This window comes from Diorhabda carinulata, chromosome 1 (genome assembly GCF_026250575.1).
Source record: "Diorhabda carinulata isolate Delta chromosome 1, icDioCari1.1, whole genome shotgun sequence".
Lineage (NCBI taxonomy): Eukaryota > Metazoa > Arthropoda > Insecta > Coleoptera > Chrysomelidae > Diorhabda > Diorhabda carinulata.
In genome coordinates this window covers 37192227-37219500 of record NC_079460.1, presented here as the reverse complement: position 1 = coordinate 37219500, position 27274 = coordinate 37192227, and the positions used below count along the sequence as shown (strand labels likewise).

Below are 27274 nucleotides of genomic sequence, written 5' to 3'. Positions count from 1 at the left end.
TTATATGTTATGTTAAACAGGGCCAATAAAATAACAAAAAGTATATTTATGGTTTATTTGATATAAATAACAAACTACAAACACGGTTCTAAAGAAATTCAATTCCAACAATCATTAATTTATTTAACATTATAAGTGACATGCAAATTCTTTTACAATTTGCTTAAAAAATAAAAAAATGGACTTCAAAGGTTACAAAACATTTTAAAATACATAATTTCAGATGCAAAACAGATTTCACATGAAATTCTATTTAATAAATTAGATATGAACATTATTTTTAAAAAAGTATTGGTGGACAATGAAATTTTAGTTTCAACTTCATTTTATTACATCTAAAAGATTAAAATCATAGTAATTGAATATTTTCACAAACTGTGAGGTTGATTTTATGTTTAAACGAAGCGGCATTTAGTTTAAAAATGCACTTCAACTTTATTTCAAAAACTTAATAGCTCAAAAAAAGAGGAAATAGTAATTTGATATGTACTGAGCTGAAATTTTTGCAATACACTGTTTACAATTACCAACCAACATTCACAATTACACTGTCTGACTCGCGTTTCAATAATAAAGTTATCGTCTTTAGAGACCAGAAGATGATAACTAGGTTATTGAAACGCACACCAGTGTGTTACTGTAGTGGTACTAAACAGTGTATTCAGTACTTGGATATAAAATATAAAATCTCCATTGGAAAGTGAGAGATAATTTTTATGATCAATATGTTGACAAATTGTCAGTTGAACCTTAAGGTTTTCAGCACCTAATATATACAGTATATACAAATATGATATACACTTGTTAGAAAACTAGTTGTTCTAATCAACAAAACTAAAACAGTTTTAACCAGAACATTCTGCAAGGAGATAATATTAAAAAGATTATCGGATTTTTACTATTAATTGGTTTTGTACTACTAAGATATTCTGAAAGTGGCAATTAATATCAATAGGGAGAAAATTTTTCTTAGTTTATTCTCAAAATATATAAAAAGGAGAACTAGTTGATATTTGGGGAACCATTGGTGATATTAAAACGGAATATACTGTTTTCTACTACTAATACTACTTACAATTCCTCAGTCTGACTATGTTTTCAATAACTAAGCTATCATCTTCAGGAATCAAAAGTCGAATGTATGTAAACACGGATCACAAGTGTCATTTTAAGTGTTTATGTTAGTGAAGTGAAGTGACACTGTTCGCTACCACTACCAATGTGTTCAATATAAGATAGAAGTTTTAATTATATATGAATGTATGTTTAACACTTTTCTAGGCATAAAAAATGAAAGTGAATTAATGTGCTATAAATATTTCTTGAAATTAATTGGTTGAATAAATTGACATAATCAAAAGAAACACGACCAATTCTATATAACATTTAGGTAAAACTTTTACCCAATTTACAGATGTCACAAAGTCAACAATAATTGGGAAGGATGATAAGAAAAAAGTCTATCTTGATTATAAAATGTTATTCTTGTCAAGAAACGATTTAATAGGGTTTGGCATGAATATTATTTGAACCAGATCAAAAGTCCTCAGCTACCTCTATCTTCTACCACCTCAAAGCAGCAGCTATTTAAACGGAAATCATGATTAGAAAAACCTTCAATATAATATTCTTTAGAAAAGAACAACTGAATACTATTTATAATAATGAGGTAATACATGTTTTGAAGGTCATAACTTTATTTTTTAAAAAATTCATAAAAATCAAAGTATATACAGAACAAACGTTGTATATAGTCAATTTAAAAAGAAAATAACTTAAGTAAACAATTGATTATTGGCCAGAAGTGGTACTTTAGCTACTTCAAAAAATATTTTATGAGAATATTTATTTCTAACAGTCATCAATTTGGGATTTGGAGGTTGGTTTATATAATTATTTAGTAATAATACCACATCCTTAAAGTCCTCCAACCGGTAACCTACAAATAAAAAAGATTCATTGATTTAATCAACCATCAATTTACATAATTAATAATATTTTGTGATTTGAAAAATGCTTTTTTCATTTGAGATTACTGAATTCTCTTATTACCTCTACTGATAATATGAAGAAAATATTGGTAACTGGACAACAAAAATCCGTAACAATTATAACATCCATTACAAATACAAAGTCATGTAATAACACTGCGATTCTAGTTCTAATAGAGAAAATAAATGAGACTAACCATATGATAGGAAACCAAAAGGAAAGTTACCTTTAATTTTAGTTCATATCAAAGGAAACAGTGGATACACAAAAGTAAAACATTAAAAAAAATATCAAACACAAAAAATTCCGTGAAAAAATTTTAAGAAAATGTAAATGCAGGGGAAGAATTGTATGAATTGATACGAAACAGAAAACATATATAAATGCAAAACTATAATGTGAAATACAAGAACAAAGAAAAAAATATATTTAGTAAAGATGGATTAGAGCAGATAAAGACGACATATAGAAGCAGAAACATAAGAGAGAGAGAGAGAAAATTCCAGTATAAACATAAAAGCAAAAATGCTATAAAGGGAATTTGTTACCACAACCAAAAAGAGTCCTGAATACTATTGCACACATTGTTAAAAAATGATATGCAAAGAACCAACCTAAAACCAGATCTGAAGCGTGGAGCATTGTGTGATGGGGAAAAATCAAACTGGTAGTGTCAAACCCCATCTGAGATGTGAACTTGTTATTAGAAACGACAGAAAAATTAAAAAATGATTTGATTGGGACACATGGATGGTATCAGTGATAACAGCAAGATGAAAACAATCCAGATGGTCGAAAATCACAAAAAATGGAAAAATAAACAGAAGTTGGAATGAAAATACTTTACAGTGGAAACATAATTAAAGCAGAAATAGTTTCGAGAAACTAAGGATATTGGAAAATGCTTATTGTATATGTTAAGAGTCCAAATGATTAATTACTATGTAATCTTTATTATTCATCACATTGTCTGGTCTTTATGAATATTGCTACATGATTATTGGGTAATTTGATAATAAAGTTATATTAGATGAGGTGTGGATTTCAAATGTTCATTACTTTTGTTTAGTTTTGAATTGAATAGTGTAGGATACGGACAAGTTGTATTTTCGTAATTCAGTGTCAAACTATAATGAAAGAGTTGTTGGGTTAGGTTAATAGTAATGAAACATATTTTCATTACTATAGCCCATAGGTGATGGACATTATGTATAATGCCTGGACAATTTAATAAATGTATATTATCAAATATCCACCTCATATTGGTTATTAAGAAAAAGAGTAATTTTAATTTGGCTAGTGCAGTTTATAAATCGAATATACATTCACTCAGTTTTATTTAGAGTTAGAAATGGGAATTTTCAATAATTAACGGTGTATTCTGGTCTAGAAATTTGAAAAAAAATGATTTTTTCCTATATTTTCAAAGCTTAGACCTTTAAGAATGTCCCTAAACGCATGTTTTAAAATTCGCATTGTTTCCGGAGATACAGTAGATTTTGTGGCATAGCCTCTAAGCTGGCCGAGTGGAACCAGTTATTCTAGATCCCAATCTAAAATACACCGTCAACTAATAGATACTCCATGATATGTAACAAATCACACCATTCACGTGGATCTAGGAGTGCCGACATTACAAGAAGTTATCCAAGAAAGGATCATCAAACACCACAAAACTATAGAAACCTACCCAAATCCACTACTAGAGGAATTGTTAACGCCAAGAAACGCAAAAAAACTGAAAAAGGGTTTGCCAATAGACATAATACATTATAGATTTTAGAATATCTAACACTCGCAAGCACCCATAGGATGTATAAAATATTCCGTATATTAATAAAAACTTGTTATAAAAAAACTTCTACCCGACCGATTCCTTTGAAAATTGATGGAAATCTATTTTTATATCTCTATCGCGTATGCCTTGTATTTTAAAAAATTTCAATTTGGAGTGTTTTTAAAAAATTCGAATAGGTCAAAAAAGGGGAAAATAATTAATATTCCATGTCGACGGCATTTTGTAATTTTTTTTTGGCTAAGGTCAATGAGATAGCGACATCTTTACAAATTAAGAATTTTTCCAACTTTTTTTCAGATCACTACATCACTACAAGGGCTGGAATCATGTCAACCAGGGTGCACCGTTTTTTATATACCCCACTTTACCTGCCTATAATTTATTGCAATTCTGATTTTTTTTATATTCTTAAAAGCCAATAAAAACCATATAAAACAATGGATAGTAAAAATATTTTTTGTTCGTTTTAAAAATGTCTAAAATTTAGGCTTCTAGACCAGAATACCCCCTTGAACTGGATATACCACTGAAAGGTTTTATTTTAAACTTGCAATGGTAACTTTGAAACATCTATACAGTTATTTAATCCAAATATAATTGTTAATTTGCAGTAGAAAGATGAGTTTTATGAATGAAAGTAACCAGACAGCAAAATTACTTCTGCTATTTAATATTATAAAATATTGGTAATATCTGTCTATTGAACAATTGTAACAATTTGAAAAATGAGAAGTCAAACAAGATTTACAAATTTCAAAAGAGTACATAAACTCATTACCTGTATAGAATTCCAACGTTTCAGTCCAACCACTAACATCTTTCATTTTAATTGCTATGTATAAAGCTGCTGATGCTAATTTAGAATCTCGGATGGTGACTGTATCATAATTCATTAATGAGTATTCTAACACAAATCTGGCTAAAGTCAAAACTGGCATCTTAATCCTTGCACACTGAAAAAAATTAAATCTTGAAATTGTCTTCTAGAAAAACATGTATATTTCGTAACCATATTTGTATGTAACTGTGTACGTAGTTGAACGTTTAGTTTGGTAGGCACAATTGTGCTCACTTATTCAATTCAAGTTTGAACAGTAAATTTGTCGCCAAAAAATCTTCTGTTTTTCGATGAGTTGTGGTACATAAGAGGTTAAAAGTATATCAAAACAAGTGCCACTTATAATATTACTTAAATACTTTTTACTGTATGAAAAGATTTATTGAACAAATTTTTCCACCTATAATATTACCAATTAAAATGGATCTACTGAAAATAATTAACCGAACTATTCCATACTTACTCTAGCATATCTCCTTAGAAACCTATAACTGATAGGTATTCCTAATTCAAATCCACATACTTTCAACAAATTTATTTCCATTCTAATCAATTCTCGTTTTGAGTAAGCACCATCGCATACATACAAGAAATCGTCAATCATCGGGGGTATTCTTTCGTCGAATTTACATGATACCAACATAGCGGCAGCGCCTACAAGTTGTAAAGTTTCCTTTCCTATAGTCATTCTACTGAGGTATGTATCAACTAATTTTACACCCAAATAAAGAGTTTCGTGATTTAATTCGAAACTTTCTTGTATCTCTACCATCCAGTCGACGAGTAGTGACCGCATCCAACGAGTGAGACAAATTTGTCGGTCGAGGTAGTCTGGTATTTTGAATTTGGTCTGAAAATCATCATTTAATTATCAATACAAAGATATATTCGAATAAATATTGATATTTATAATAAAATCAACTTTTACAATACAATTTAATGTTAAAATTTTAGTTATTATGTTCTGATTAGAGACGTTGTGATTTTTTAAAAGTGAAAATAGCAATGTTTATCTTACTCCTCAGTATCTTCTACAGTTATTAAAAATTTTTTGAATAATCATGTAAGAAAAAGGTCACAAAACAAATTTGATAAAATCATACTAACTTCTTTTTCATTCAGATAGTTGAAAATATCCATTGCATAATCAGACACTTGGAAACAATCATCCCAATTTTCTTTATCAAAATCTTCCACATTGTCTGGTACTTCATGGTTTCCAATGTTGAGTTTTAATTTTATTTGCTTGGAAAGATTTGAGATGTTCTCTTCCCGCTTTTCCACATTTTGTTTGGCATTTTGTTGGACTTCTTGTATTAGCGGTATTTCTACAGTTGAGTTACTGCTGGATCTCAAATTGTGTTGTTTCTTAGCACTGCAGTATGTAGATTCATTACTAGAACTGTGTGATTTGAATGTTATATTTTTCATATATCATCTCAATCACACTGATTAATATTTTTTTCTGTAATTATCCAAATAATGTAATCCGATTTTGATTAATGGAACTAATTGATGAGTTTCCAATTAATAAAAGTAAGTAATAGTGATTATTTAACAACTGTTCTCAGCATTAAATAAATATACAGTGTTATCCACTATAACTACTTATTTATTTATATAGATAATATATACACTAAAAGATAAAATGAGTATTATTACCTGTAGATAGAGACTACTTACATATTTGTATGTTTGAAAATTTATTATATAATTGTTTTCGTTTAAGAAAAAATAACTACTTTAATGGTCATAGCACCCAACTTAAAATGGTCTAGAGAATTTGAATTTTACAGCTTTCATGAGCATTAAAAATACAACTCTAACTGCTAAAAGTGGTGGATCAGGTAAAACAACAGAGTACAGATTCGTTGATGAATACTAGGAATCACAGTAACACATAGTGATGGAATGCTCCCACTTAATGGTACGCACATCTTCAATACCTAGACTTTGGGGTCACTGAAGCATAGAATAAATGAAGAAGTATAAGCATCTGTAACTCAGTGCTATTCAATGCTTCGTCTTCTAAATTAGTGTGTTCTGTGCCGAATTACATATTTAAGCGCCAGGTTTATTAAAAGATTAAACAAAAATAATCACACAACTGATTTCAGTGATTGATGTAGAGAATTCAACATAAAAAATGAACAATCAACTTCAACATTTTATATAATACTAAATCAATTGAAAAATATTCTAAAACATACCCATCTTCTGAAGCAGTATAGTATAAGGAATCATCAGTCTTTTCAAATTCATTACTAAGCCTTTTGTTGATTTTATTCAGTTCTTTCAAAACTTCCTTTGATTTAACTGCAGTTTGGTTGGAAACAGTAGGTTTTGATTGTCTAGTGACTACCTAAAATTTACTTGGTTTATAGAATATTTTTGGAGCAATGTCAGCAGTGGATTTAAATGTTGACACAATCAAACAGAAGAGTTAACAAGTATGCAAAAATTTGTAGAATAATAGAGTAATTATTCCAATACATTTCAATGAACTCAAGTATTTCGTAAATTATTAAATTGAAAGATGAAGTTTATTAATAGCAAATAATTAGTATATATATATATCAATAGTTTTTTTTTGTAAAGTATAAAAGTAAAATTATCAAATTCTCCATCAAACCAAGGCTGGAAGATGATCTCAATGAAAACCAATTTTTTTTCAACAGGATAGAGCGTCTCCTCATTATAGAGTATGAGTTTCTAAACTTTTCAGTTTATGTTATACAACTGACCTCTTCAGGACCTTAGATAATGAATTGTGATAAATGCCATTCAATTTACACTAGAAATAGTGTGAAAAGTTGGAGAAGTATGTGAAAATACACTTTCTGCAGCTGTTCTCATTGCAAGGCAATTAGAACAGCTGCGAAAATATATGTCAACTTCTACAATTCAAGATTTTTTAATAAGTGGGATTTAAAAAGAAGTGTAACTACAATAAAAATTGAACTATAGGTTAAAGTTAAATTGTTCTGGGTAATGTTATTTGGGACATCCTGTATGCCTCAGATTTATTTAAAAAATAGACTGCAGATATGTGGGAAGAATAGAATTTTTTGAACACACAGAGCATAATAGTAACATCAAATCAGCACTATTATCTATGCTACCAGAGAATAGAAGCTGGATTCACATCCTCAATATTATTCAAAGTATGTGAATTTGCAAGTTGATTCTATAGTGCTGAAAACAGAAACTGATAATAGTAATATGGTAAGTTTTATCATTAACTAGATGAAAAAACTGTTTCTATTTTCCAGTAATTTAGACAATTGAGTTTAAAATATGCTTGGTCTGTTTTGATACTTCTATTGTTCCCATGTGACCACAACATTAGACAATAGTACAAATGCGAAATAATAAGTGTATGTGAAAAATGAAAAAAAAATTAGCTCAAAAATTATTTGAATAAAGTAAAAATATATGAACTTACTTTCAATGCAGGTGCACGTAAACATTCCAAATTCTCTTTTTGGCTAATTTTGTTCACAGTTTTGACAGAAGCTACTGTTTTCTTTTGAGTAGTAACTTTCTTAACTGTAATTGTTTTCTTTGCTTTTTTAATATTTTCTAGTAGGTTAATATTTTTTTCGCCAAAAGCCAGTCTTTTAATAGATTTGTTTTCCTTTGGAGGTGAACAATCAGCTTTTCTTTTTGTTCTAGTGGCTTCTAATGCCTCCTTCGAATTATGGCATGGTAAAGTTGATTTACTTCGTGTCGAAATTCTGTTCAATGAAAAGTGTGGCATCATGCTGTTTTGATTGGGTTTTATTGGCGCCATTTTGAAATTCTATAAAAAATTAATTGGAATAAATATTCTGGTAACATTATTTGACATTGAATTATTTACAAATAAATATCTATAGCTATATACACATTTAGTACTTTAATTATGTAAACTCTATTGAACGTTTAATATAACTTAAGCATAAGCAATACTCATGTACTAAACACAATATGTATTTTGTTTTTGAAACTTGAAATTTGGGTCAATTTTCACAGTAGTTATTAAGATGACGTTAATTTCTACCGTAAGTGTTCAAAATAAAATTCTGAAATGGCACTTTTCCATAATAAAATCACAAATGAAAAAACTGTTTCAGACAAACCATAGTTAACTTTAAATAGAAATGCATAGTTCAAATATAGCTAAACCAACAAATTATAAGTTGAAGTAAATTAAGCGAAATAGGAAACACCAAAAAAAAAACTTCCCAAAACTGGCTATACATGCAATACTAATATATATGTCATAATATTGTTGCAGATTGAGCCCTGTACCACTGAAAGAAAAGAATTAAATCTTTCTAGTGACCTTAAACTTAGATTTCAAAAAATGATGGAATTATAAGTTTATTAAATGGATATGAACTTTTTCTACTTTGCATATTATTATCTATTACTATAAAACTTGATTGTTGATGTGGTATATGATATTGATATTAATAAAAAGCATCAGCAATTCTAATTGAAACATGTGCTTTGTAAATATTCTAACAATAATAAATAAACAAATAAATAATGTTTATATTATGCTTGGTATTATCAAATATTACAAATAAATGTGTCTAACTTGAGTTCCCATATCTACTTTATAAACATTTTTGTGAAAACACAATTATAATATAAAACTCATTTTATGTACTTTTTCCATAATGGATTGTTAAGTGAAGTGTAGAAATACCTATTTCATTATTTATTCCCCTAAATTATCCCCAAAGTATCTAAACATTAATAAAAAACGAACGTTGGATAATTAAAATTTTAAAATATCGCTTTACTATGGATAGTTAAGTGACAAAATATGCAGCCTGTTTTTTGGCGGTTAAATACACATTCTGTTATGAAAAAATCATGCAATTATGGGTTCTTTTTTGGATAGTTATTAAAAAAAAAAGACTAAAAAAGACTCACACTTTTGTATATAGATAAAACATTTTCTGTTAAACATGCGAAGACTATTTATATGTTTAATAATACAAATAATAATTTTATTTAATCACTTACCTCTAATAATTCTGAATATTTTTGTAAAACTTGGGTAATATATTTAAAATAGTTTTGTAATTGTCATAAAAGTTTTTCTAGTTGGTTGTTAACAGTCGAACGACGGTTATACTTTAAAGTATTAGACCAATGTTGTCAGACGTGCTACATCTGTCTAAAATTTTATGTTTGAAATGTGAACTGATTGTTGCCTTTTTAGTATCAAAATATAGAATGCTATAATTGAGAATCTGATTTACTATAGGTATAATTTATACGAGAAATTTTTGAAAAAATAAATATAGAGTTTTTCAATTTCTAGGAGAAGTTTGGCATCATTATTTTTAAAAAGCTAGATCTATATTCTAATTGGTTTAACAGCTGAGGAATCAACCACACACTTACTATTTCATGACTTGACTTTTATGTTCTGTGTCTAAACATAACAATAACATAACCACATTATTTTTTAAATTATAAAAGTATGGTATTGAATAGTTTACTGAAAATTAATTATATAACATGTTCGAAGGAAGTTTAATTATAAAATACCTTTCAGTTAAAGATAGTTTTCTACATATAAATCCAAATTTAAAATTCTTAGAAACAGGAGTGAGTTATAACAAGATACATTGTATGTACTCAATAACAATTACTGTTTTCAGACTTATGTTCGTGTTAATTCTATACAGGAATTTTATTTTTCAATTGGAGATGTTTCAATTGAACTTGAAGATAACTTTATTGGACTTAACTCATTATTTGCGAAGAGTTTGAACATAGATAATAATACTCTAGTAAGAGTTTCGGAGATAAAAAATTTACCGATAATTTCTAGACTTACTGTGTTCCCATTAAATCCACATGAATATGAGGTTATGGTAAGTAACTTCAACATATTTATGAATTGAGAAATATTTATAAATGTTTTAGGAAATGTTAGCTAATAATATTCAAGACACATTACTAAGCCAAATAAGGGTAGTATTTAAGGGAGAGAAAATTGTTATTTGGGTAGGATCCAATATTAATATCACAGTGTGTGTTGGTAAGAAACAATCTATTTATATTTTATTTTTATTCTTACGAAATAGTAAATTTAATAAGAATTATGCATGATATTGATGAAAATAATTTTAATAGGGAACCTTCTTCACTTTGGTTTCGTTTTATCTACTTCCAAATAAGTTTAGCAATGTAGCTTCAAATTTAAAGTGGATGTGATTACCAACCCTACTGTATCATTTCTTTTATGAAAGGGACTTTTCACTATAACTTGCTTTACATTCTTGTGAAAAGTAACAATAGATAGAATCAAGAAATTTTGTACTACAGTTTTAGATTTAATGTGCGAATAGTAAATATTTTCTTACTAATATCTTGATCACTGGTTTATAGTATTCATTTTATATAAAAGTTTTTTCTTGCAGATAGTATACATCCTGTTTCACCAGGTGTGGTTGATTTTCTAACAGAATTGCATATTGAACAACCTGTCCGTAAGATAGAAAATACTGAGTCTCTTTCCACACAAACCAAAGCATGCTTAAACAGCTTGGATTGGAAATTGTTTTCAGGTTTCATTGAAACCAATCCGGAAAACACAGTTCTCTCAAAATACTTAACTAAACCGTCTGAGTTTATTTGTAGGGTAATACCTTTGAGTAAATTACCATTATCTGATATATTTTCAACATCAATACAACCTTTTACTGCATTTTTATCTAAGAAGACGATTCCTGAAGATCAATTGTCTTCTAACATTTGCCAAATAAGCCTTGTGACTGAAGATACGATAAATAAAAAACTTTTTGTTAAATTAATATTTTTGGAAGACATTCAGGAGATACAATTAAAATCATTCAACGAACTTTTTGTGGGACAGGAGATTTTTGATATATATGAATGTCAATTAGGAGTAAGAGTGGTATTAGAACCTATTGAAAAACCTCCACCTGTAAATGAGATTCATATAACTGCAAGTAAAAATTATACAGTGGATATATTAGAAGTTTTTAAAAAGTACTTGGCAGATGGTAGTGATGAAACTTTTGTACTAAACAGTGAAATACCAATCGATATTGGAGATAATATAATATGTAGTCCTAAGTTCTACCCTGAGGATTCAGAGTTTTGCGTTGTTGATAATAATCTGGTGAGAAATTGCAAATATGTTTTAAATATAGATAATATTCATAAAATTACACAAAAAGAAAATCCAATTAGTATGCCAATTTTAGAAGACATAGCAAATGTTAAGAAGATTTTAAATGATTCCATCAAAGCTATTACTGATATAAGTACTGACAATGTTTTATTAACAGGTGAGCCATTTTTTGTTAAGAGTTTTATCAACAAACATCTCATTTTTTATTAATTTAAAATGACTAATTATAGTGCTCTTAAGATTTTTAATACTACCTACTCATTGTTATTTGGATGTTCTAAAGTATAATTAGAAGAATTGGTGCTATGATATAAGGGTATATTTTCACAGCAAAATATCATACAATTTTTAATACATTGGGAAAAAGATAGATTTTTATATTATAACTTCAAAAGACTAACATTTTTGGTTTTTCATTCATATAAGGGTTATATAAGGGATAATTTTAATGTTCTTAAATTGATGATTATGCTATATGGAATCTATGTTTTCGTTTTAATAAATAGTTACTAATCTTAAAAAACAACTTCATTTTAGATATGAATGAAAATTAAAATAAACCAAAAGTTCTTTCATTAACATTTTTAGCTAAATAATAAATTGTTTTATTGTTGTCTGGGAAGAATATTTATTATTATTTTAGGTAGAGCAGGAACGGGCAAATCAACAATTCTAAATACAGTTGCTAAATATTTAAGTAATTATCCTTACTTAATTTTTACAAAACATATAAACTGTAAAAGGATTAAAGGTAAAACTATGGACTCTCTGGAAAAATTCATGTCAGTGACTTTCTCGGAGCTCATTTTACATCAACCATCTCTGTTAATCCTAGATGATCTACATATTTTATGTGAAAATGCGTGTGGTGAAGATGATGCTCCAAATAATTTATACTTCAACAGGTTAGTTTCATTAAAACTTTTTTCATGAAATCCTGCGACTCATTAAGATATCTATTAATTCTATATTGGGGATTATGATATAATTATATAGAACTGCGAGATTGAAACTGGATTGTCAAAATATGCCTTCAGAACAGAATTATTTAGTATATAGGCATTAAAAATCAGCATCGTTAATCAGACAGTAAATAGTGGACATTTCTATTTGAATAATTAGGATATGATTTACTAATTATTAACTATATTTATTTCATCTACTTAATGCTTTCAAAGATATTTGAATTAAAAACTAATTTATTATTTTCCAATTTTCAGGATTAGTGAGATGCTGTACATTTTATTAAGGCGTGTAACTGGTGTTAACAAAATTAACATTTTAGCTTCTTCTGAAAATACAGATAAACTAAACAAAAATATTTATTCCTCACGCGGAACTCATTTATTTAAAAATATATTTTCTATTGAAGATTTCGTGAAGGTATGTGCTTGCTCTTTTATTTAATTAATACAAGTAAACTTGATATTTTCTTAGGTCGATAGAATAGCTGCTCTAAAATTTTCTCTAAAGGATTATAAATTGGAAGATTATATTATGAATGAATTAGCTATCAAGACTGAAGGATTTGTATTTCAGGATTTGATCAATTTTTGTAAAAAAATTGTCTTTGAAATCTACAAGCATGGTAAGGATAGATTATGCTCTACAATAATATACTACTACAGCCAGGTCTTGCCAGATATATGCTGAAGTATATCTAACCTCCATTATATGGGCTCAAGAACTCATGAACTACTTGTCTGATATGACTTTGTCTGGCTCAAAAAATTTGAATAGGTATATAATTTATTGTTTTTAGGACCACCAAACATCTCTCCAAAGGTGATTAAACCTGAGTATGTAGATGTAGCATTGAAAAATACATATGTAATGGCTTTGCAAAACATACAGTTCCATTCAGCAGGAGAAAACGATTTCTCTACTATTGGTGGTTTAAACAAAGTTAAGGAAGTTTTGTTGGAGAATTTGCTTTGGCCTGGTTTGGTGAGAAAATAACATTTCAAATTTTTGAATAGACATCAACTACAGAACTATTAATCATAAGTTACTCTATGAATATGTGCTAGGTTTGATACAAAACAAAAAAAATTCAATGATACATAACTTCTTCCGCTATTCCTATTAGTGATGTGAAGTTCAGTTGAAGATGTTAATGGTTACATAGATAAATATCTTTATATCTCATATTGACCACCTTTGATTACAGTACAACACTCATACTCAACATGTTTTTGACAAGTTGAATTTCAATTAGTATTTTCATTATTTCAGTATCCTAATATTTTTTCCAATGCTCCGCTACGTTTACAATCTGGATTATTACTTTTTGGACCTCCTGGAACAGGAAAAACACTTATTGCTGGAGCTGTTGCAAAACAGTGTGGAATGAGGTTGATATCCATCAAAGGCCCAGAATTACTGTCAAAGTACATTGGAGCTAGTGAACAGGCTGTAAGGGATACTTTCCAGAAGTATGAAACTTTTAAATAAAGCTAACAAAATATTCAAAATATTTCTTGAAGAATTTTTTAAGAACTGTGTTTCTGGATTTATTAGTATGCAATTTATCAATTGTATCTTCAATATTTTTCACATTTTCAATAATTTTCCTCACTTCTCCTATTGAAGCTCCAAATTTTGGTAAAGACAATTTTTTAGATATGAAAAAATGTCTATTAAATGGCGAATAAAAAAATAATAGCTTCAAAACGATTGAAATCCAAATAAATTACGAATCCCTCAAGTATGAACGGACTATATTATTTTCATTTTTGTACTTAAAACCATAATTTATGTTTGAGTACAGGAAAGTGTGTAAAACGTTGTTTGGCTCATTATTTTGTAGCTAAAAAAATTCTATAATAACAATAAAGTGAAATGAAAGAAAGAAGATTGGAAAAAAAATGTGAACTATTCAAGTGATCTCAACTTTGGAAACGACGATTTTTTAGGCATGAAAAAATGTCTATAAAATTAAAAAAAATTAAATCAAAGAATAGCCTCAACACGATTGAAATCCAAATAAATTACGAATCCCTCAAGTATGAACGGACTATATTATTTTCATTTTGGTACCAACAGTTTAGCTACAGTTTCTGAACGTAGGTAAAATATGAGTGAGTGTAGTGACGGATATTAGCTTGTAGATAAAAAGGCAGGTCCTGTCAGAGGTGCAATAAATAGATGTATTCACGTAATAGTGTAAGTTATTTTATATCTGTTGCTTTAATAGCAATTTTATAATATTAATCATACATCCAGGTCACTATAAAGGGTCTAACAAATCTCAAGACTCTGCATTAGGGTGATAGAGTCTAAGAGGTTTTTTATGTTTGCAATCCGTGTCTTTTCTCAAAAAACTATTTTGTCAAAACAAATATGGATATTTTATAGAAACACAACTAATTCTATAATAATTTTTCACAATTTTTTCTTTTTTAGGGCTCAAAGTGCAAAGCCTTGCATTTTATTTTTTGATGAGTTTGATAGCTTAGCTCCCAAGTAAGTGAAAATGCAACATATGTAAAAAAACTTGAGACTTTATTGTATTAATTATAAAATGTTCATAATCTTATTTATTTTAGACGTGGTCATGATAACACTGGAGTGACCGATCGAGTTGTTAATCAACTACTTACACAGCTAGATGGCGTGGAATCGTTGACAGGTGTATGTGTTTTGGCAGCTACTTCAAGACCAGATCTTTTGGATTCTGCATTACTTAGACCGGGAAGATTAGATAAACAACTTTTTTGTCCCCTACCAAATGAGGTGAAATAATTATTCAATAATCATAGATCAATGTATATGTTTTGGTAATTAAATCTTGGATGTTATCGAAGGACAAGAGCCAAACTGCAGTAGGGGAGATAAATTGCAAAGGAGGGTAGCTGTGGAAGAAAAAATTAGATATAAGGCGGGACAATCTATACAAATTGGGCATTAGATTGTGTAGATAAAATAGGAATAGAAACTATAGATAATTGAGTGATACAACTGATGCTTTACAATATACTTATCACACTAAGACATATAGGAACTGTTGAAATTAATTTTTTCATAGTTTTCCCAAGATCAATTCATCGCTTTCTAAAATGTTTTTTTAATAACGTTTCCATAAAAATTGTAGCGGTGAATTAGGTCTTACATTACACTGCAACGTCAAGGTTTATTGTAGACCCTATCAGAGCAGATTTTGAGATCTACTGTTCATCTTCCAAAGTTCCAATGAACTCCAATTTTATGATGGGTCGAGTGAGTCAGTTTTCATCTTTGGCACTTGATTGAAGAGTACCAGGCACCTTGATTTTTGATACTTTCAGTGCTTTACCTTCCTTACATCTATCTATCACTAGATGAATAGGTATGAGAACTGTGATAACTTCAAAAGCCATAGCTGAGAACGTTTTTATAGCTCTAGTGATACAGACAAAGGTGAACCTTTTTTCGAGGGTTTTTCTCGTGCTGTTCTGAGCTGCTCTGAAATGCCAGACTGTATTTGTTTGGTATTATAATAATAACTTACCTCCATCGCAGTATATTTGAGTTACAGCCCTAGGTCTTACCAGCTAGATTTCCTCTAAATTAATTAGTTTTTTTATTTTGTTTTCTGATTTTAGGATGAAAGATTTGATATTTTGAAAGTGCTTTTAAAAAATTTAAGTTTAGATGACAATGTTTCACTGGATGTTATAGCTAAAAAAACAAATAATTATTCTGGTGCTGATCTGCAATCTCTTTTGTATTGTGCCCATATGCTTACTATCGATTATACATTCGAAACTGATAAGGTGAGTTCCTTAAGTTTTTAAAGAGTATTTACCAGTACTATTAATTTGTTATAATTAATTATATTCTGTAACGTTTAGTATTTTTCTTAAAATGATTCAATTCATATAGTCTCCTACCATTATGAAAATTGTAAGTAAGGAGACAATTTGAATAGCACTGATTTCGTCTCAGAAGTAATAAAATTGTGACTTTTTTAGCTGCTCCAATTGAATATAAATATGAATATTTTTTAATTATTACAAAAGTTGAATTGACTTGAGGATATTCACATTGTTATCATATCTCCTGTTTTTTTGGAAACATAACGAATTCTTATGTCATATGAATCCCTTCATCTTCCATAAATCAAAATACTATAAACAAATTTCATAAACACAGTTCTAAATACATCTTGAATATTATATTATTTGTATGGTTTTCTGCAGGATAATAATTAAGCTTTTGGTTTGCAATTGAATGAAGAGATGGCTTAGTTAAGAGCCTCTTGTATGTATAGATTTTAAGGTATCGTATACACTGCGACGCAAAGAATCTATTGTGTCCCCCTTTCTTGTTGCAATACTGAAGAACCCAGTGTTTACAGCTGGTCCGTCAATCCCACTCTCTGTACAATGAAATCTGCACGCCACATTATCTGCTATATCTAGCGTCTTCAGATGTTTGTTGAAGCGACAGTGCCCCTATAGGACTCCTGTTAGTATTCGTAGATTGTTCTTATTTAGGTTGATACATTCAGCAGATCTTTTCTGGTTATAGTTTCCCTTAGTATGTCTCAGCCTATGTCTCAAGTTGTCTCAACAGTTGTTTTGCTCTTATCTACTTTCTTTTCTAGTGCTTTTTCAATTAAGAAATCAACTATAAACAAAATTTGGGACGTTGACATTTATAAATCGCAATAATTTTGCGGCGTATAGTAATTTTCTATTGATAGATATTTACATACCAAGGGAGAAAAGGAGAAAAATATTTTCATCTTGTCGTATGTATATTACCAGTCAAAAGTTTTTGCCCACCCTATTGTCAAGCGAAGGTCGAAACGGTGTCTTACAAACCAAAAATAATACCGTCTGGTGGGGTAAGATTGGCCCTTTAAGGGTAACATTGGCCCAAAGTTAGAAAAAGTTTTGCGGTGCTGTATTGTAATCATAAAATATGTTATCGACCTAGTTTACTCATTACTGGATAGGTAGCACCACTGGCCCCACCTGTTGATGAAGTGGGAGATTAGTTCCATATCTCACAACCACTCCAGTGCTGCTCCATCTTTACTGTGAGAAAGTGGTGAAATTTGTTGTCTCCCAACTTTTACTTGAAGAGCTACTATCAGGCAAGTGTATAATTATATTATATATTCAATTCTTTCAAGTATTTTTGGTGTAATGATGCTGTTACTTTTGTTATATACAAAATAATTCGATTTTACTATTTCATGACATCTTTGGACCAGAGTTGGGGTAACTTTGGCCCAAAAAAGAGTCAGATTCAGGATCCAAATTTGCAACGATCCCTAAAGATTTGTTTCCACCATTGCTAATAGAGCTAATGGCAAGTTTGGAAGAAAAGCGAAGAGACAATTTTACGGCTGGATTTGTAAAATGTGGAATCCATCCCTTAAACAAGCAAAGACCGTCTTCCAGAAAACCAGCCCGTGGATAAAGAGTCTATAGGAGAAGCTTTTATGGAACAGCTGGAGAAGAAAAGAGCTGAGTTTTTAACTAAAGATGGCCCGAGAAGAAGGATGAAAAAATTGCAAGTGCCTGCTGGCAAGAGTATTGCATTTGAAGAGGTTGAAGCAGCCATCTCAGAAGCAGCAAACAAACCTTCTACCAGTGCGTCAAAGAAAACACAAGTTTCCAACAAGAGAAATAAAAAAAGGAAAACTCTTCTTCAGATGTAAATGATGTTGAGATGGTGTTAGAGTCTGATGGGTAAAGTGAAACATTTTCCGATCTGGAAGAAATATTACAGGAAGTAGCAGGCGTACCTGTTCACAGGCCTCATGATGAAGAAACACCAGTTATTGATAAATTTGTAGTGGTTAAGTATGATGGACAGAAATACCCTGGCAAAATTGTTAGTTTATCTGAAGAAAGACCTATAGTTGGATGCATGGAAAAAAGACTCAAGTTTTGGCGCTGGCCAGAAAAACAAAATTGCCTGACTTACGACTGGGTGGATGTTTGTCAGAAGATCAATCCTCCAAAAATAGCTTCAAAGAGGAACCAGTTCCAAGTGCCAGAACTGGACAAATAGTATGTAAATATATGTATGTAAGATATGATGTAAACTGATATCTTTTTTTGTACAATACAATTTTTTTTCAATAATATGAAGTCCGTTTCATTTATTCCCATTTCTCATCATTTCATGGATGTTTTTGAAGTGAAAGAGCAGGTAAAAACACAAACTAATATGTCTGGTGGTAATTTTATCTTGTCTAACTTTAGCCCAACCAATACATATATGGTTTGAAAGTATGTTTCGCCAATTCAAGGCAACTTTGGCGCAAACATTAAAAAATTATAGTATAATATTGCAAAATGATTGAGGGGTCTCAATATGGTTTTAATTTAACGATATAATGTTTGCTTACACATTAAGATACATTGAAAATTAATATAATCAATGTCAAAAGATATGGAGCTGATAAAACAATAACATAGCTTTAGATTTGGGCCAATCTTACCCCAGCTGACGGTAGTGTCAGTTATTTGTTCACTTGCTGTGATTCATACTTTTTGGAACAAGACATCTTTTTGTGAAGTTCGTATATTGTTTTTGTTCTCTGAAAATCAGTCTAAAGTGAAAAGGATATTAAGAGAAACTGGCCTTTTTGGAAGGGTGACAGTGAAGGAACCTCTTTTGAGACTTCAAAATAAAAGTGGGCTAAAGAACATCAAAATTGGACACCTGAAGAATCGGAGAGAGTTTTGTGGAGTGATGAGTCAATGTTTTTGTGCACTGGTGAAAGGAAGAATGGATGTTTGATCCATTGTAGAACACGGCGGAGGCTCGGTTACATACGATGAATAAAAAATTTAAATATGTGTTACTGTTACGCACCTTAAGGCGTTTTTAGAATTTCGAATAAGAGAATTTAGAAATAACTTTAACCCAAGTCGAAGATGATGTATCAAAAGATCTGGCTGAAGAGGCAAAATTTCTGGCTTTGAATCTAATGATATATACGGTGGAAATTTTCCTTAATCAGAAAATCATTTTTCTCCCTAAATTGAAGGTCGATCGAAAATCACATTTTTTAATAAAGTAGTAGAAAAAATATTAATTATTTCGATATAAATAAAACATTGCTTGATATATTCATTTACCTACCTTATTTACGTAATATTTTACATAAAAATTTTTGGAGATTTCATGTACTCGAAAAATTTCAATCAAATGTAACGTAAAAAGTTAATATTTTCCTTATTGGTCTAATTATGTTCACCGCAGCACAAAATGGCGTAGAAAATGTGTTAATTAACTTGATTAATCAACAATAGATCTTGCCAAAACCCTAATAGAGAGAAAAGAGGGTGGCGTTTAAAATATGGTGTGTTTATATATGCATAATGTAACATTTGAAAAGCATAATTAAAGGTCCTTTGAAAACGAGAAACGCAATAGAAATGAAATTTAAATGAGACTGAGGGAACACTGTGTAAATTAATTGTTTTAGGTAACTTTTGAATGTCGCGAGAAACCCTTATAATCGCAAATAAGAACGTTTAGAATAAAATAATCACTAGAAGTTAGTGGTTTCGTGTTGGTTCGTTGTTCAAACACAAATTTGTACTTTTGCATATTTAAACTGTCTATATTTAAACAAACTTTAATTGCAGAATTAGTTATACTAATGGAAGTAATTCTAGTTTTAATCTGATTTCATATTGCATTACACCAGGCCTCTTTTACATTTTGATGTTTTACTCTTGTGCCAATTTTTTTCAATTTTCCTTCTGTTGTAGTTCTTGAGCTACGACGTCTGAAGTGATATAATATAGTTTATTTCAGCAAGGTATAGAGTAATAAAATATCATTAGGTATGCAAAGGGACCACAGAGTCACCCAAGGAATATTTAAGCCACTTTCATAGTTTGGCATTGATTTCATTGTAAATTTTTTTTAATCAAGTGCAGGTAGTACCACCCGGGTTGGGGTCAATATATGGGTTCAGCCATTCACAAACAATGAAAATATTTATGCTTTTCCTAGACAAAATCCATATTTCTCAAAGTGGTCCTTAAAAGTTTTTAAGTTATCAACGGAATACTGTCATCCTGGACAAGCTCCATTAAAATCTTATCTAGGGTGGGTATTTCTTTTTTAAAATAAAAAAATAGTGAACTTTTCTTCGAATTACACTTTTGGTGTCTCCATCAATGACTTTCACTGCTCTGCCTGGACTTTTCTAGGGACGTTCCACTTAGCCTGCTATCTTTGTCCCCCGCAAATTTTAAAAACGGTGGACTTTCCAACTCCAGTCATTCGGGAACATCGGTCGACAGTTTCTTGTACAGTCAATTTCGGGTTATCGTATTTTATTCAATCGTGTACATTTAAAATAATGGATAGTGGAGAATTATTGGAACATCTTCTCGTTGGTGTAAATGTCGCCATCGAAACCTGAAATAGGGTTGGAATTAGGCAGAGGCACTAATAGAGGGTTAAACGGTACCTGTTAAACGCAAAACTGTATAATCTAATACCTAAGTAATCCCTACACAATATTTCAAGACTGACACCGAAATTGAGCCGAACTGAACGGGATTCCCCATTTTATTTCTCTATACCTTTCTGAAATAGACTATAGGTGTGGTAGTGTTTTTTATATATATTACTAAAAATTATTTTTCGCATTTGCAAATTGCATTTGATTTTGCGTATATAGTTTCATTAAAATTTTTCTTTTATTACCACACTTTCGGAACGTCGCCTTAACGTATTTACGCAAAATTCATATCCCCTTGCAACTTTTGTAATATTTTTCTTGAAGTTGGTACAACTTTTATTTCTAAATTTTTGAATGGTGCGTCTAATAATTGAAAAATCAGCTTCATCTATTTTATCACTAATTGAAGGTCTAGGCCTATTTTTCCCAGGAGACGAGAGTAATTTTTCTGGGGTCTCTCGTCTCCATTCCTCCTTCTGCCTATTTAATTATTTCCACTAAATTCACACTCACCTATACATAAAATGTGTTTAAATTTATTAACAATATGACAAGAAAATGACACTTCAAATTTTTTCAAAACTTTATTATAATAATTTTTAATTCTAATTATGGAATTTTTAAACAAAAACGTTTTTACATTATAGAAACTCCGTACTTTTCCTAGCATAAAGCGTTGCTCCCTCCAATTTTTTTGAGCAGTAGTCGACAAAGTTATTTGTCGCAAACCCTATATATGTTTCATATACCTCTCTTGTTTGACTATGAAGAGTTATAAAGTATATTCATTCATACTTGATACCTTTTTGCTACGCCATTGCTTAGTCTTATTATTTCGACGTTTTTGTTTTATTATTTCATTTAAAGAGTATGTGGTTGAACCTTTCATAAGCTTAGCCGAATTTAAAAAACACCTACCACGTTCTCCTTCTTGTGATATTTTCGAAAAAAAAAAAATTAGTTGAAAATCAATGTGCGGGTTCAATTCCAGTGAAAAACCTGGTAAATTAAATTGCTCGGTAGATGAATAAATAATACAATGCCCTCTAAATCATTCCGACTTAGGAAATATTTTCAGATAACTTCTGTATCTATGTTTGAGTTTCTAATTTGTAGTTATGTTCGAACCAGCTCGACTAATGACTGGGGTAATTAATACCTCTTCTGTTGTCTTACGTTTAACGCGAACGCGCTCCTAAAATACCCCACTTATTTAATTCGCTATCTCGCTATCGCCTTATTTCACATTGACTTACAAATCGTGGGATAATCTGGAGACGATTGAAGTTCGCAATCTTAACAATTAATCTTAAGTTTATTCATACGCGTTGGTTTATCATTAGAACGATAATAACTGCTAAGACTACCGCGTCGGGAAGAATGAAGATTTATAGAATGGTATATTTTATATAAAATTAGTTCAATTAAAGTTGGTTGTACTGTTGATTTTAATCTAAGTAGCCGTTCAAACTAACTTCAGGTTAAAATTGTTTACTACTCAAGTTATATAATACAATAAAATTAATTTGAAGCCCATAAAGTCAAAGCAATCGATGAATATCTAGTTTTAGTTTCAAGTAATCAGTAGATACATTCAAATGTTTACTCAGCAAATGAAAAGTGAGTTCAGTTATTGACCACTTGTTTGAACACTATATAATTACAAGTTAATTTTCTAGTTCTCTTGTGGTTTCATTCAATATGCGACTTTTTTATTTACTAACAATCCTATTGAGCTAAAAACTCAACCCATATTTAATCCGTCGCCCTCCGTAATCCTCCGGAATACTAAAGAATACAAAGTTCATCGGTACGATTTTGGCGAACTCTGAAATTTATAGTACCTATCCTGGCTACCAAAAAGCGGTGGCAGTCGATATTTAATGTGGTTATGGGCTCCTTCTTTGGCCGAAAATCGGCGAAACAACTAGAAGGATTAACGTGAAAGGATTCTATATTCCCTTTGCTTTTAATGACTCCAGAATCCAGAAGCGTTTTGTGGTTTGAAAATGCTTTTGGATTCAAGAATTGCTAACAATTTTAAATGTTTTAGTATAATCAGAAATGATTTCTACTTTTTTCAACGAATCGGAATCGATTATTAATTCCGAAAAAAAAAAAGAATCTGTTGGTAACACTGGTAAACACTAGTTTTGTCACACGAACTTTGTGATGATTTTTTTCATGCTGGTGTACCCCCATTAAAATTTATAATAGTTTTGTTTCAATAACTTCCACTTTTTATATGACAGCTACATATTCTTGTTATATACGGTATATAACTTCATTTAGACGACTGTATTTCTCTTGAATTCAACTTCATCTTATATACACTTGAATTAAACATAATGCATTAAAACCACGTCCAAACACACTCTCCAGTATCAAAACTGGTGCTGTGCCAAAGCCTCCAAATTGACCAGAAAGTCAGAATTCCACTCTGGAGCTTTTTTTAAGTCAGCACTATGAGGTATCGGAAGATAGTAACTAAAAGAACTGCACTTATTGGAACAAAGTGATTTAAACGATTAAGTATGTGATTTGAATCTGTCTAAAAACATATCGAGCTTTTGGGGTCTAGATTAAACGACTGGAATTCACCTTTTCCTTTTTCTTAAAAAAGACTAGTTTTAAATCAGAAGAGACTTAAATTCAAGAACATTTAGAAGCATAACCACATCAAAAGGTCTAAGAAATAAGAAATTAAAAAAATTTGAACTTATAACGGGGACATATGTTGGACTTTCATCTGGATTTTCTGGTAAATTTACGTGCTGTGAGTGAAGAACAAGGCGAGAGGGTCCATCGGAACATTTCCTTAAAGGAAAAGGAAAAAGGAATTCAGGAATGCTAGTAGATTATTATCTAATATATAATATCTCCAAATACTGCTCATGTTTGTACTATTTTCGAAAATATATGTTGAAATGTCACAAGAAAACCTACATTCAAAATTTTGTTAAGCAGTTTAATTGAAGTTCAAAATATGAATGCATGATTTTTGAAAAACTAAAATTTACTCTTTCAAGGAAATTTCCACTGGTTGAAGTTAGTCTTGATAGATCTTTGTCGCTTTAATTTTGCTGGGAGAGACTAGGAATAGTAGCTGTCCATGTAACTGTGGGGTTTAAGGTAGCAGTTGCTAAGAATCAGCCAGATCACATATACTGCAACCGCTCTCTGGTGGTTACGTTAGGTACTATAAACTTCAGGATACTGTAATTATATTCTTTGAGAGTAGAGACTGTGGCAGTACTCTATAACTCAAAAAATTTGACAATTTGGCACCCCATTAGAAAATTTTTTTGTCGGATTACCAGGGGTCGATATAATTTTTATTTTTTTTTTAGGATATAGTTATCGATAGTAAAATAACCCAAACCCATTTAGAAGATGCACTACAAAGAACCAAACCGTCCTTATCTAATGAAGAAAGATTAAAATATGAGAAAATGTAAGGCTTAAAAGAATCGATTTTTGTAGAAAGATTTTCTAAAATTTGTGTCGCTTTCAGATACGCAAAATTTCAAAGTGGTTCTATCACAGAAGATTTTAAAACTAGTAGCAAAGCAACACTAGCATAAAATAATTTGGAGATAAATTTAATTGTTACTGGAAAAAAAATGTTATTGTATTTTATTTTTTACTTTACTTTGAAGAAATGGTAGAACCTCTCATATTAGATGATGAAGGGATCGGGATGATGGAAAAAATTCATTTCCAGATAGGAAAACAGATGTGTCGAACTATATTTCAATTTTCTTGGGCTCATAAATGTTGCCATACACCTTTTAAACATATACTGTTTCTAAATTTATTGAGAAGATTGATAAAATACATCAATTTTACCAATCCACCTTTTTGCTTGATATAAATTCTTAGCAGCATGACTAACGTTGTCAATTTCGTCTTTATTCGAATCGATTTCTTTGCACAACAAAAAATAGAAAATCGTATACGACAGTATGAGAAAAATAGAAATACCTAGAAAAATAAAGAAGAATATCGATGGAGCTTACGATGGAGATTGGGGTAAAACAAGGAGACGTCTTGGTACTCTTCTATTTTTCTTTGTCATGGAGAGGATGATAAAAACAACAAAAGAGAGAAGAACTATAAACTGGAGGCAATAATCGGCTGCAGAAACCTAGAACCGGTAGAAATAAATGGATATAGTAATCGTAGTAGATAGAAAATGGAAGAAAAAGTAGATATATAGATAAAGACAATAAAAGACCTGAAACTGGAAGTAAATATCATGGAATGTAGAAGGATGGTAGTAAATCAAAAAAGAAAACATGGGGACGATTTAATAATGAAAGGATAAAGAATAGATAGAGTGATCGCTCTAAATAAGAGAATCATTCGGAAAGAAGAGACTAAGACAAAAATAAAAGTATACGACTCAATAACAGTACTTACGTTAATTAATGTAAACGAACAAAAAAACAGCTGCTGAGAGGATGGATAGGAAAAGAAATGAGGTAATTAAAAAAAACTCAAACAGGAACCAAACTAGTTCAAACAGAAGAAAAAAGATATTAGAAAAGAAGGTAAGGAAGACCCAGGAAAACTCGGCTACAAGTAGCTCTGGAAAGAGGAGGAAAGGGGAAAACATTAAGAAATTGAATAAAATAGTAAAGGATCGGAAGGAGTGAGAAAATGGATGAGAGAAAAATTAGTCTGAAAAGACATGAATTACAGACGGTGTGTGTGTGTTATCGGGAATCGGTTGTGGGACTGTCTGATATGAGAGGTTCTGTATAATGGTTGGTGATTTTATCATACAGGTGGGTCATAAATTTTTATACTTTTATAACCGGTCTAGCATCAGAACCGTGCGGGGGAGTGGGGTCAGGGTTCCTTGTCAACTATTTCGATCGTATTATATATATTAATGTGTAAATGGACAAGTGAAGACACCATGGAACAAGTATACTAGTCTGTGCGGGTTTGTCTACGCGCACAATGGCGACGTTCAGATGGCGATTTGGCGATACCCCAGAAAAATATGGAAGTTGATCCCTTTAAGATACAGTCAATGCAATACCTGAGAGAAAATGATTTAATTTTAATGAAAATCTTTGTAGAGATGAAGTTCGAGCGTTTTGGCAAATTTAATAAAGTTTTCTTCTCGGAGGAACCTTGTTTCACTTACATGGGTATGCCAACAAATAAAATTGGAGATTTTTGAGAAGAGAAACACCTAAATTAAAAGACGACAGATGTGACAGATGTTTACATTCGCCAAAAGTGACTGTTTGGGCGGCATTATTTTCAATGGGTTCAATAGGATCTTACTTTTTTGAAAATGCCCACGCGACGATTCAGTAACTCGTAACGAGATTTTTTAACCACAGTTACATCATTTTGGGGGGTGGATCAATAGAACATGGATGCGGCAAAATGGCGTAACTTGCCTTACTTACAACGAGCTTACGCGTTGTTTAATAAACAAATTGATCTTACATTCCATGACCTCCGCACAGCCCAAACTTATCTCCAGCTCAATACTTTTTTTGGGGTTTTCTTCGACATCGATTCTACGTGAATAAACCAAGATCTATACTCCAGGCCGTTTCTTAGAAATTATTTTTGGTTTCATTTCAAATAATCATTTGTTTGACTAAAATGTGTTTTCTTTTTTAAAGGCAATTTCAGAAGTGCCAAAATTTACGGCCCACCCTGTATAATACAAAATTTGTTATTTTGGGTATTTATGTAAATTAGTTGTTAATAAATTTTTACTGAAAAATGACCGACTATCATTTATGCTATCCACTTGTTTTACCAGGTATACAATTATAGAGCGGGTCACGAAAAACAGTCCACCTCGATTTTGGATATTAATTAATTAGTGATATTTTGTTGAAAAATGCTGAAAAAAGTACAAATTTTCAATGATACAGACTTCTGTCTTAATAGTTTTCGTAGGGCTCCAAACGATTTGTTCCCTCCCGCCGGTCTTTTTTCAATTTCCCTGCTTTCATCTCCTTCGTTTTTCATTGTCATTCCCAGGTATTCGAACTCTTGAACTTTATCAAATTTATCTTC

At 30.5% G+C, this 27274-nt stretch overlaps 2 protein-coding genes across 3 annotated transcripts; one reads left to right on the top strand and one right to left on the bottom strand.

The window, feature by feature from the left end:
* Positions 1 to 40: 40 nt before the first annotated feature.
* On the bottom strand, positions 41 to 9866 carry LOC130901850 (G2/mitotic-specific cyclin-B3). 2 transcript variants are annotated; one of them, XM_057813493.1, is made up of 7 exons: positions 9648 to 9866; positions 8074 to 8430; positions 6839 to 6990; positions 5736 to 6003; positions 5092 to 5478; positions 4569 to 4743; positions 41 to 1939 (listed from the first exon to the last, which is right to left on the bottom strand). In XM_057813493.1, the coding sequence occupies exons 2-7, from the start codon at positions 8419 to 8421 to the stop codon at positions 1776 to 1778; spliced, it is 1494 nt and encodes a 497-aa protein (XP_057669476.1). In that variant the 5' UTR covers positions 8422 to 8430; positions 9648 to 9866; the 3' UTR covers positions 41 to 1775. The 2 variants fall into 2 exon arrangements, with proteins under 2 accessions (XP_057669476.1, XP_057669467.1); XM_057813484.1 differs by having other exon boundaries at positions 5736 to 6030; positions 9648 to 9798.
* A 166-nt stretch (positions 9867 to 10032) lies between these two features.
* LOC130896339 (peroxisomal ATPase PEX1) lies at positions 10033 to 26975 on the top strand. Its single transcript, XM_057804352.1, has 14 exons — positions 10033 to 10238; positions 10292 to 10507; positions 10560 to 10674; positions 11057 to 11950; positions 12437 to 12698; positions 13014 to 13176; positions 13231 to 13381; positions 13556 to 13740; positions 14029 to 14228; positions 15199 to 15258; positions 15342 to 15528; positions 16377 to 16547; positions 24571 to 24674; positions 24735 to 26975. The coding sequence occupies exons 1-14, from the start codon at positions 10149 to 10151 to the stop codon at positions 24802 to 24804; spliced, it is 2868 nt and encodes a 955-aa protein (XP_057660335.1). The 5' UTR covers positions 10033 to 10148; the 3' UTR covers positions 24805 to 26975.
* The last annotated feature ends 299 nt before the right edge of the window (positions 26976 to 27274 follow it).

Excerpts from the sequence above, each read along its gene's own strand:
- LOC130901850 (XM_057813484.1), bottom strand. The coding sequence starts at position 8,421 with ATGGCGCCAATAAAACCCAATCAAAACAGCATGATGCCACACTTTTCA. Across the intron at positions 4,744-5,091 it reads TTCTAAGGAGATATGCTAGA|TGTGCAAGGATTAAGATGCC; the intron begins GTAAGTATGGAA and ends AATTTTTTTCAG. Across the intron at positions 1,940-4,568 it reads AACGTTGGAATTCTATACAG|GTTACCGGTTGGAGGACTTT; the intron begins GTAATGAGTTTA and ends TTTTATTTGTAG.
- LOC130896339 (XM_057804352.1), top strand. The coding sequence starts at position 10,149 with ATGTTCGAAGGAAGTTTAATTATAAAATACCTTTCAGTTAAAGATAGT. Across the intron at positions 10,675-11,056 it reads TAATATCACAGTGTGTGTTG|ATAGTATACATCCTGTTTCA; the intron begins GTAAGAAACAAT and ends TTTTTCTTGCAG. Across the intron at positions 13,382-13,555 it reads CTTTGAAATCTACAAGCATG|GACCACCAAACATCTCTCCA; the intron begins GTAAGGATAGAT and ends TATTGTTTTTAG.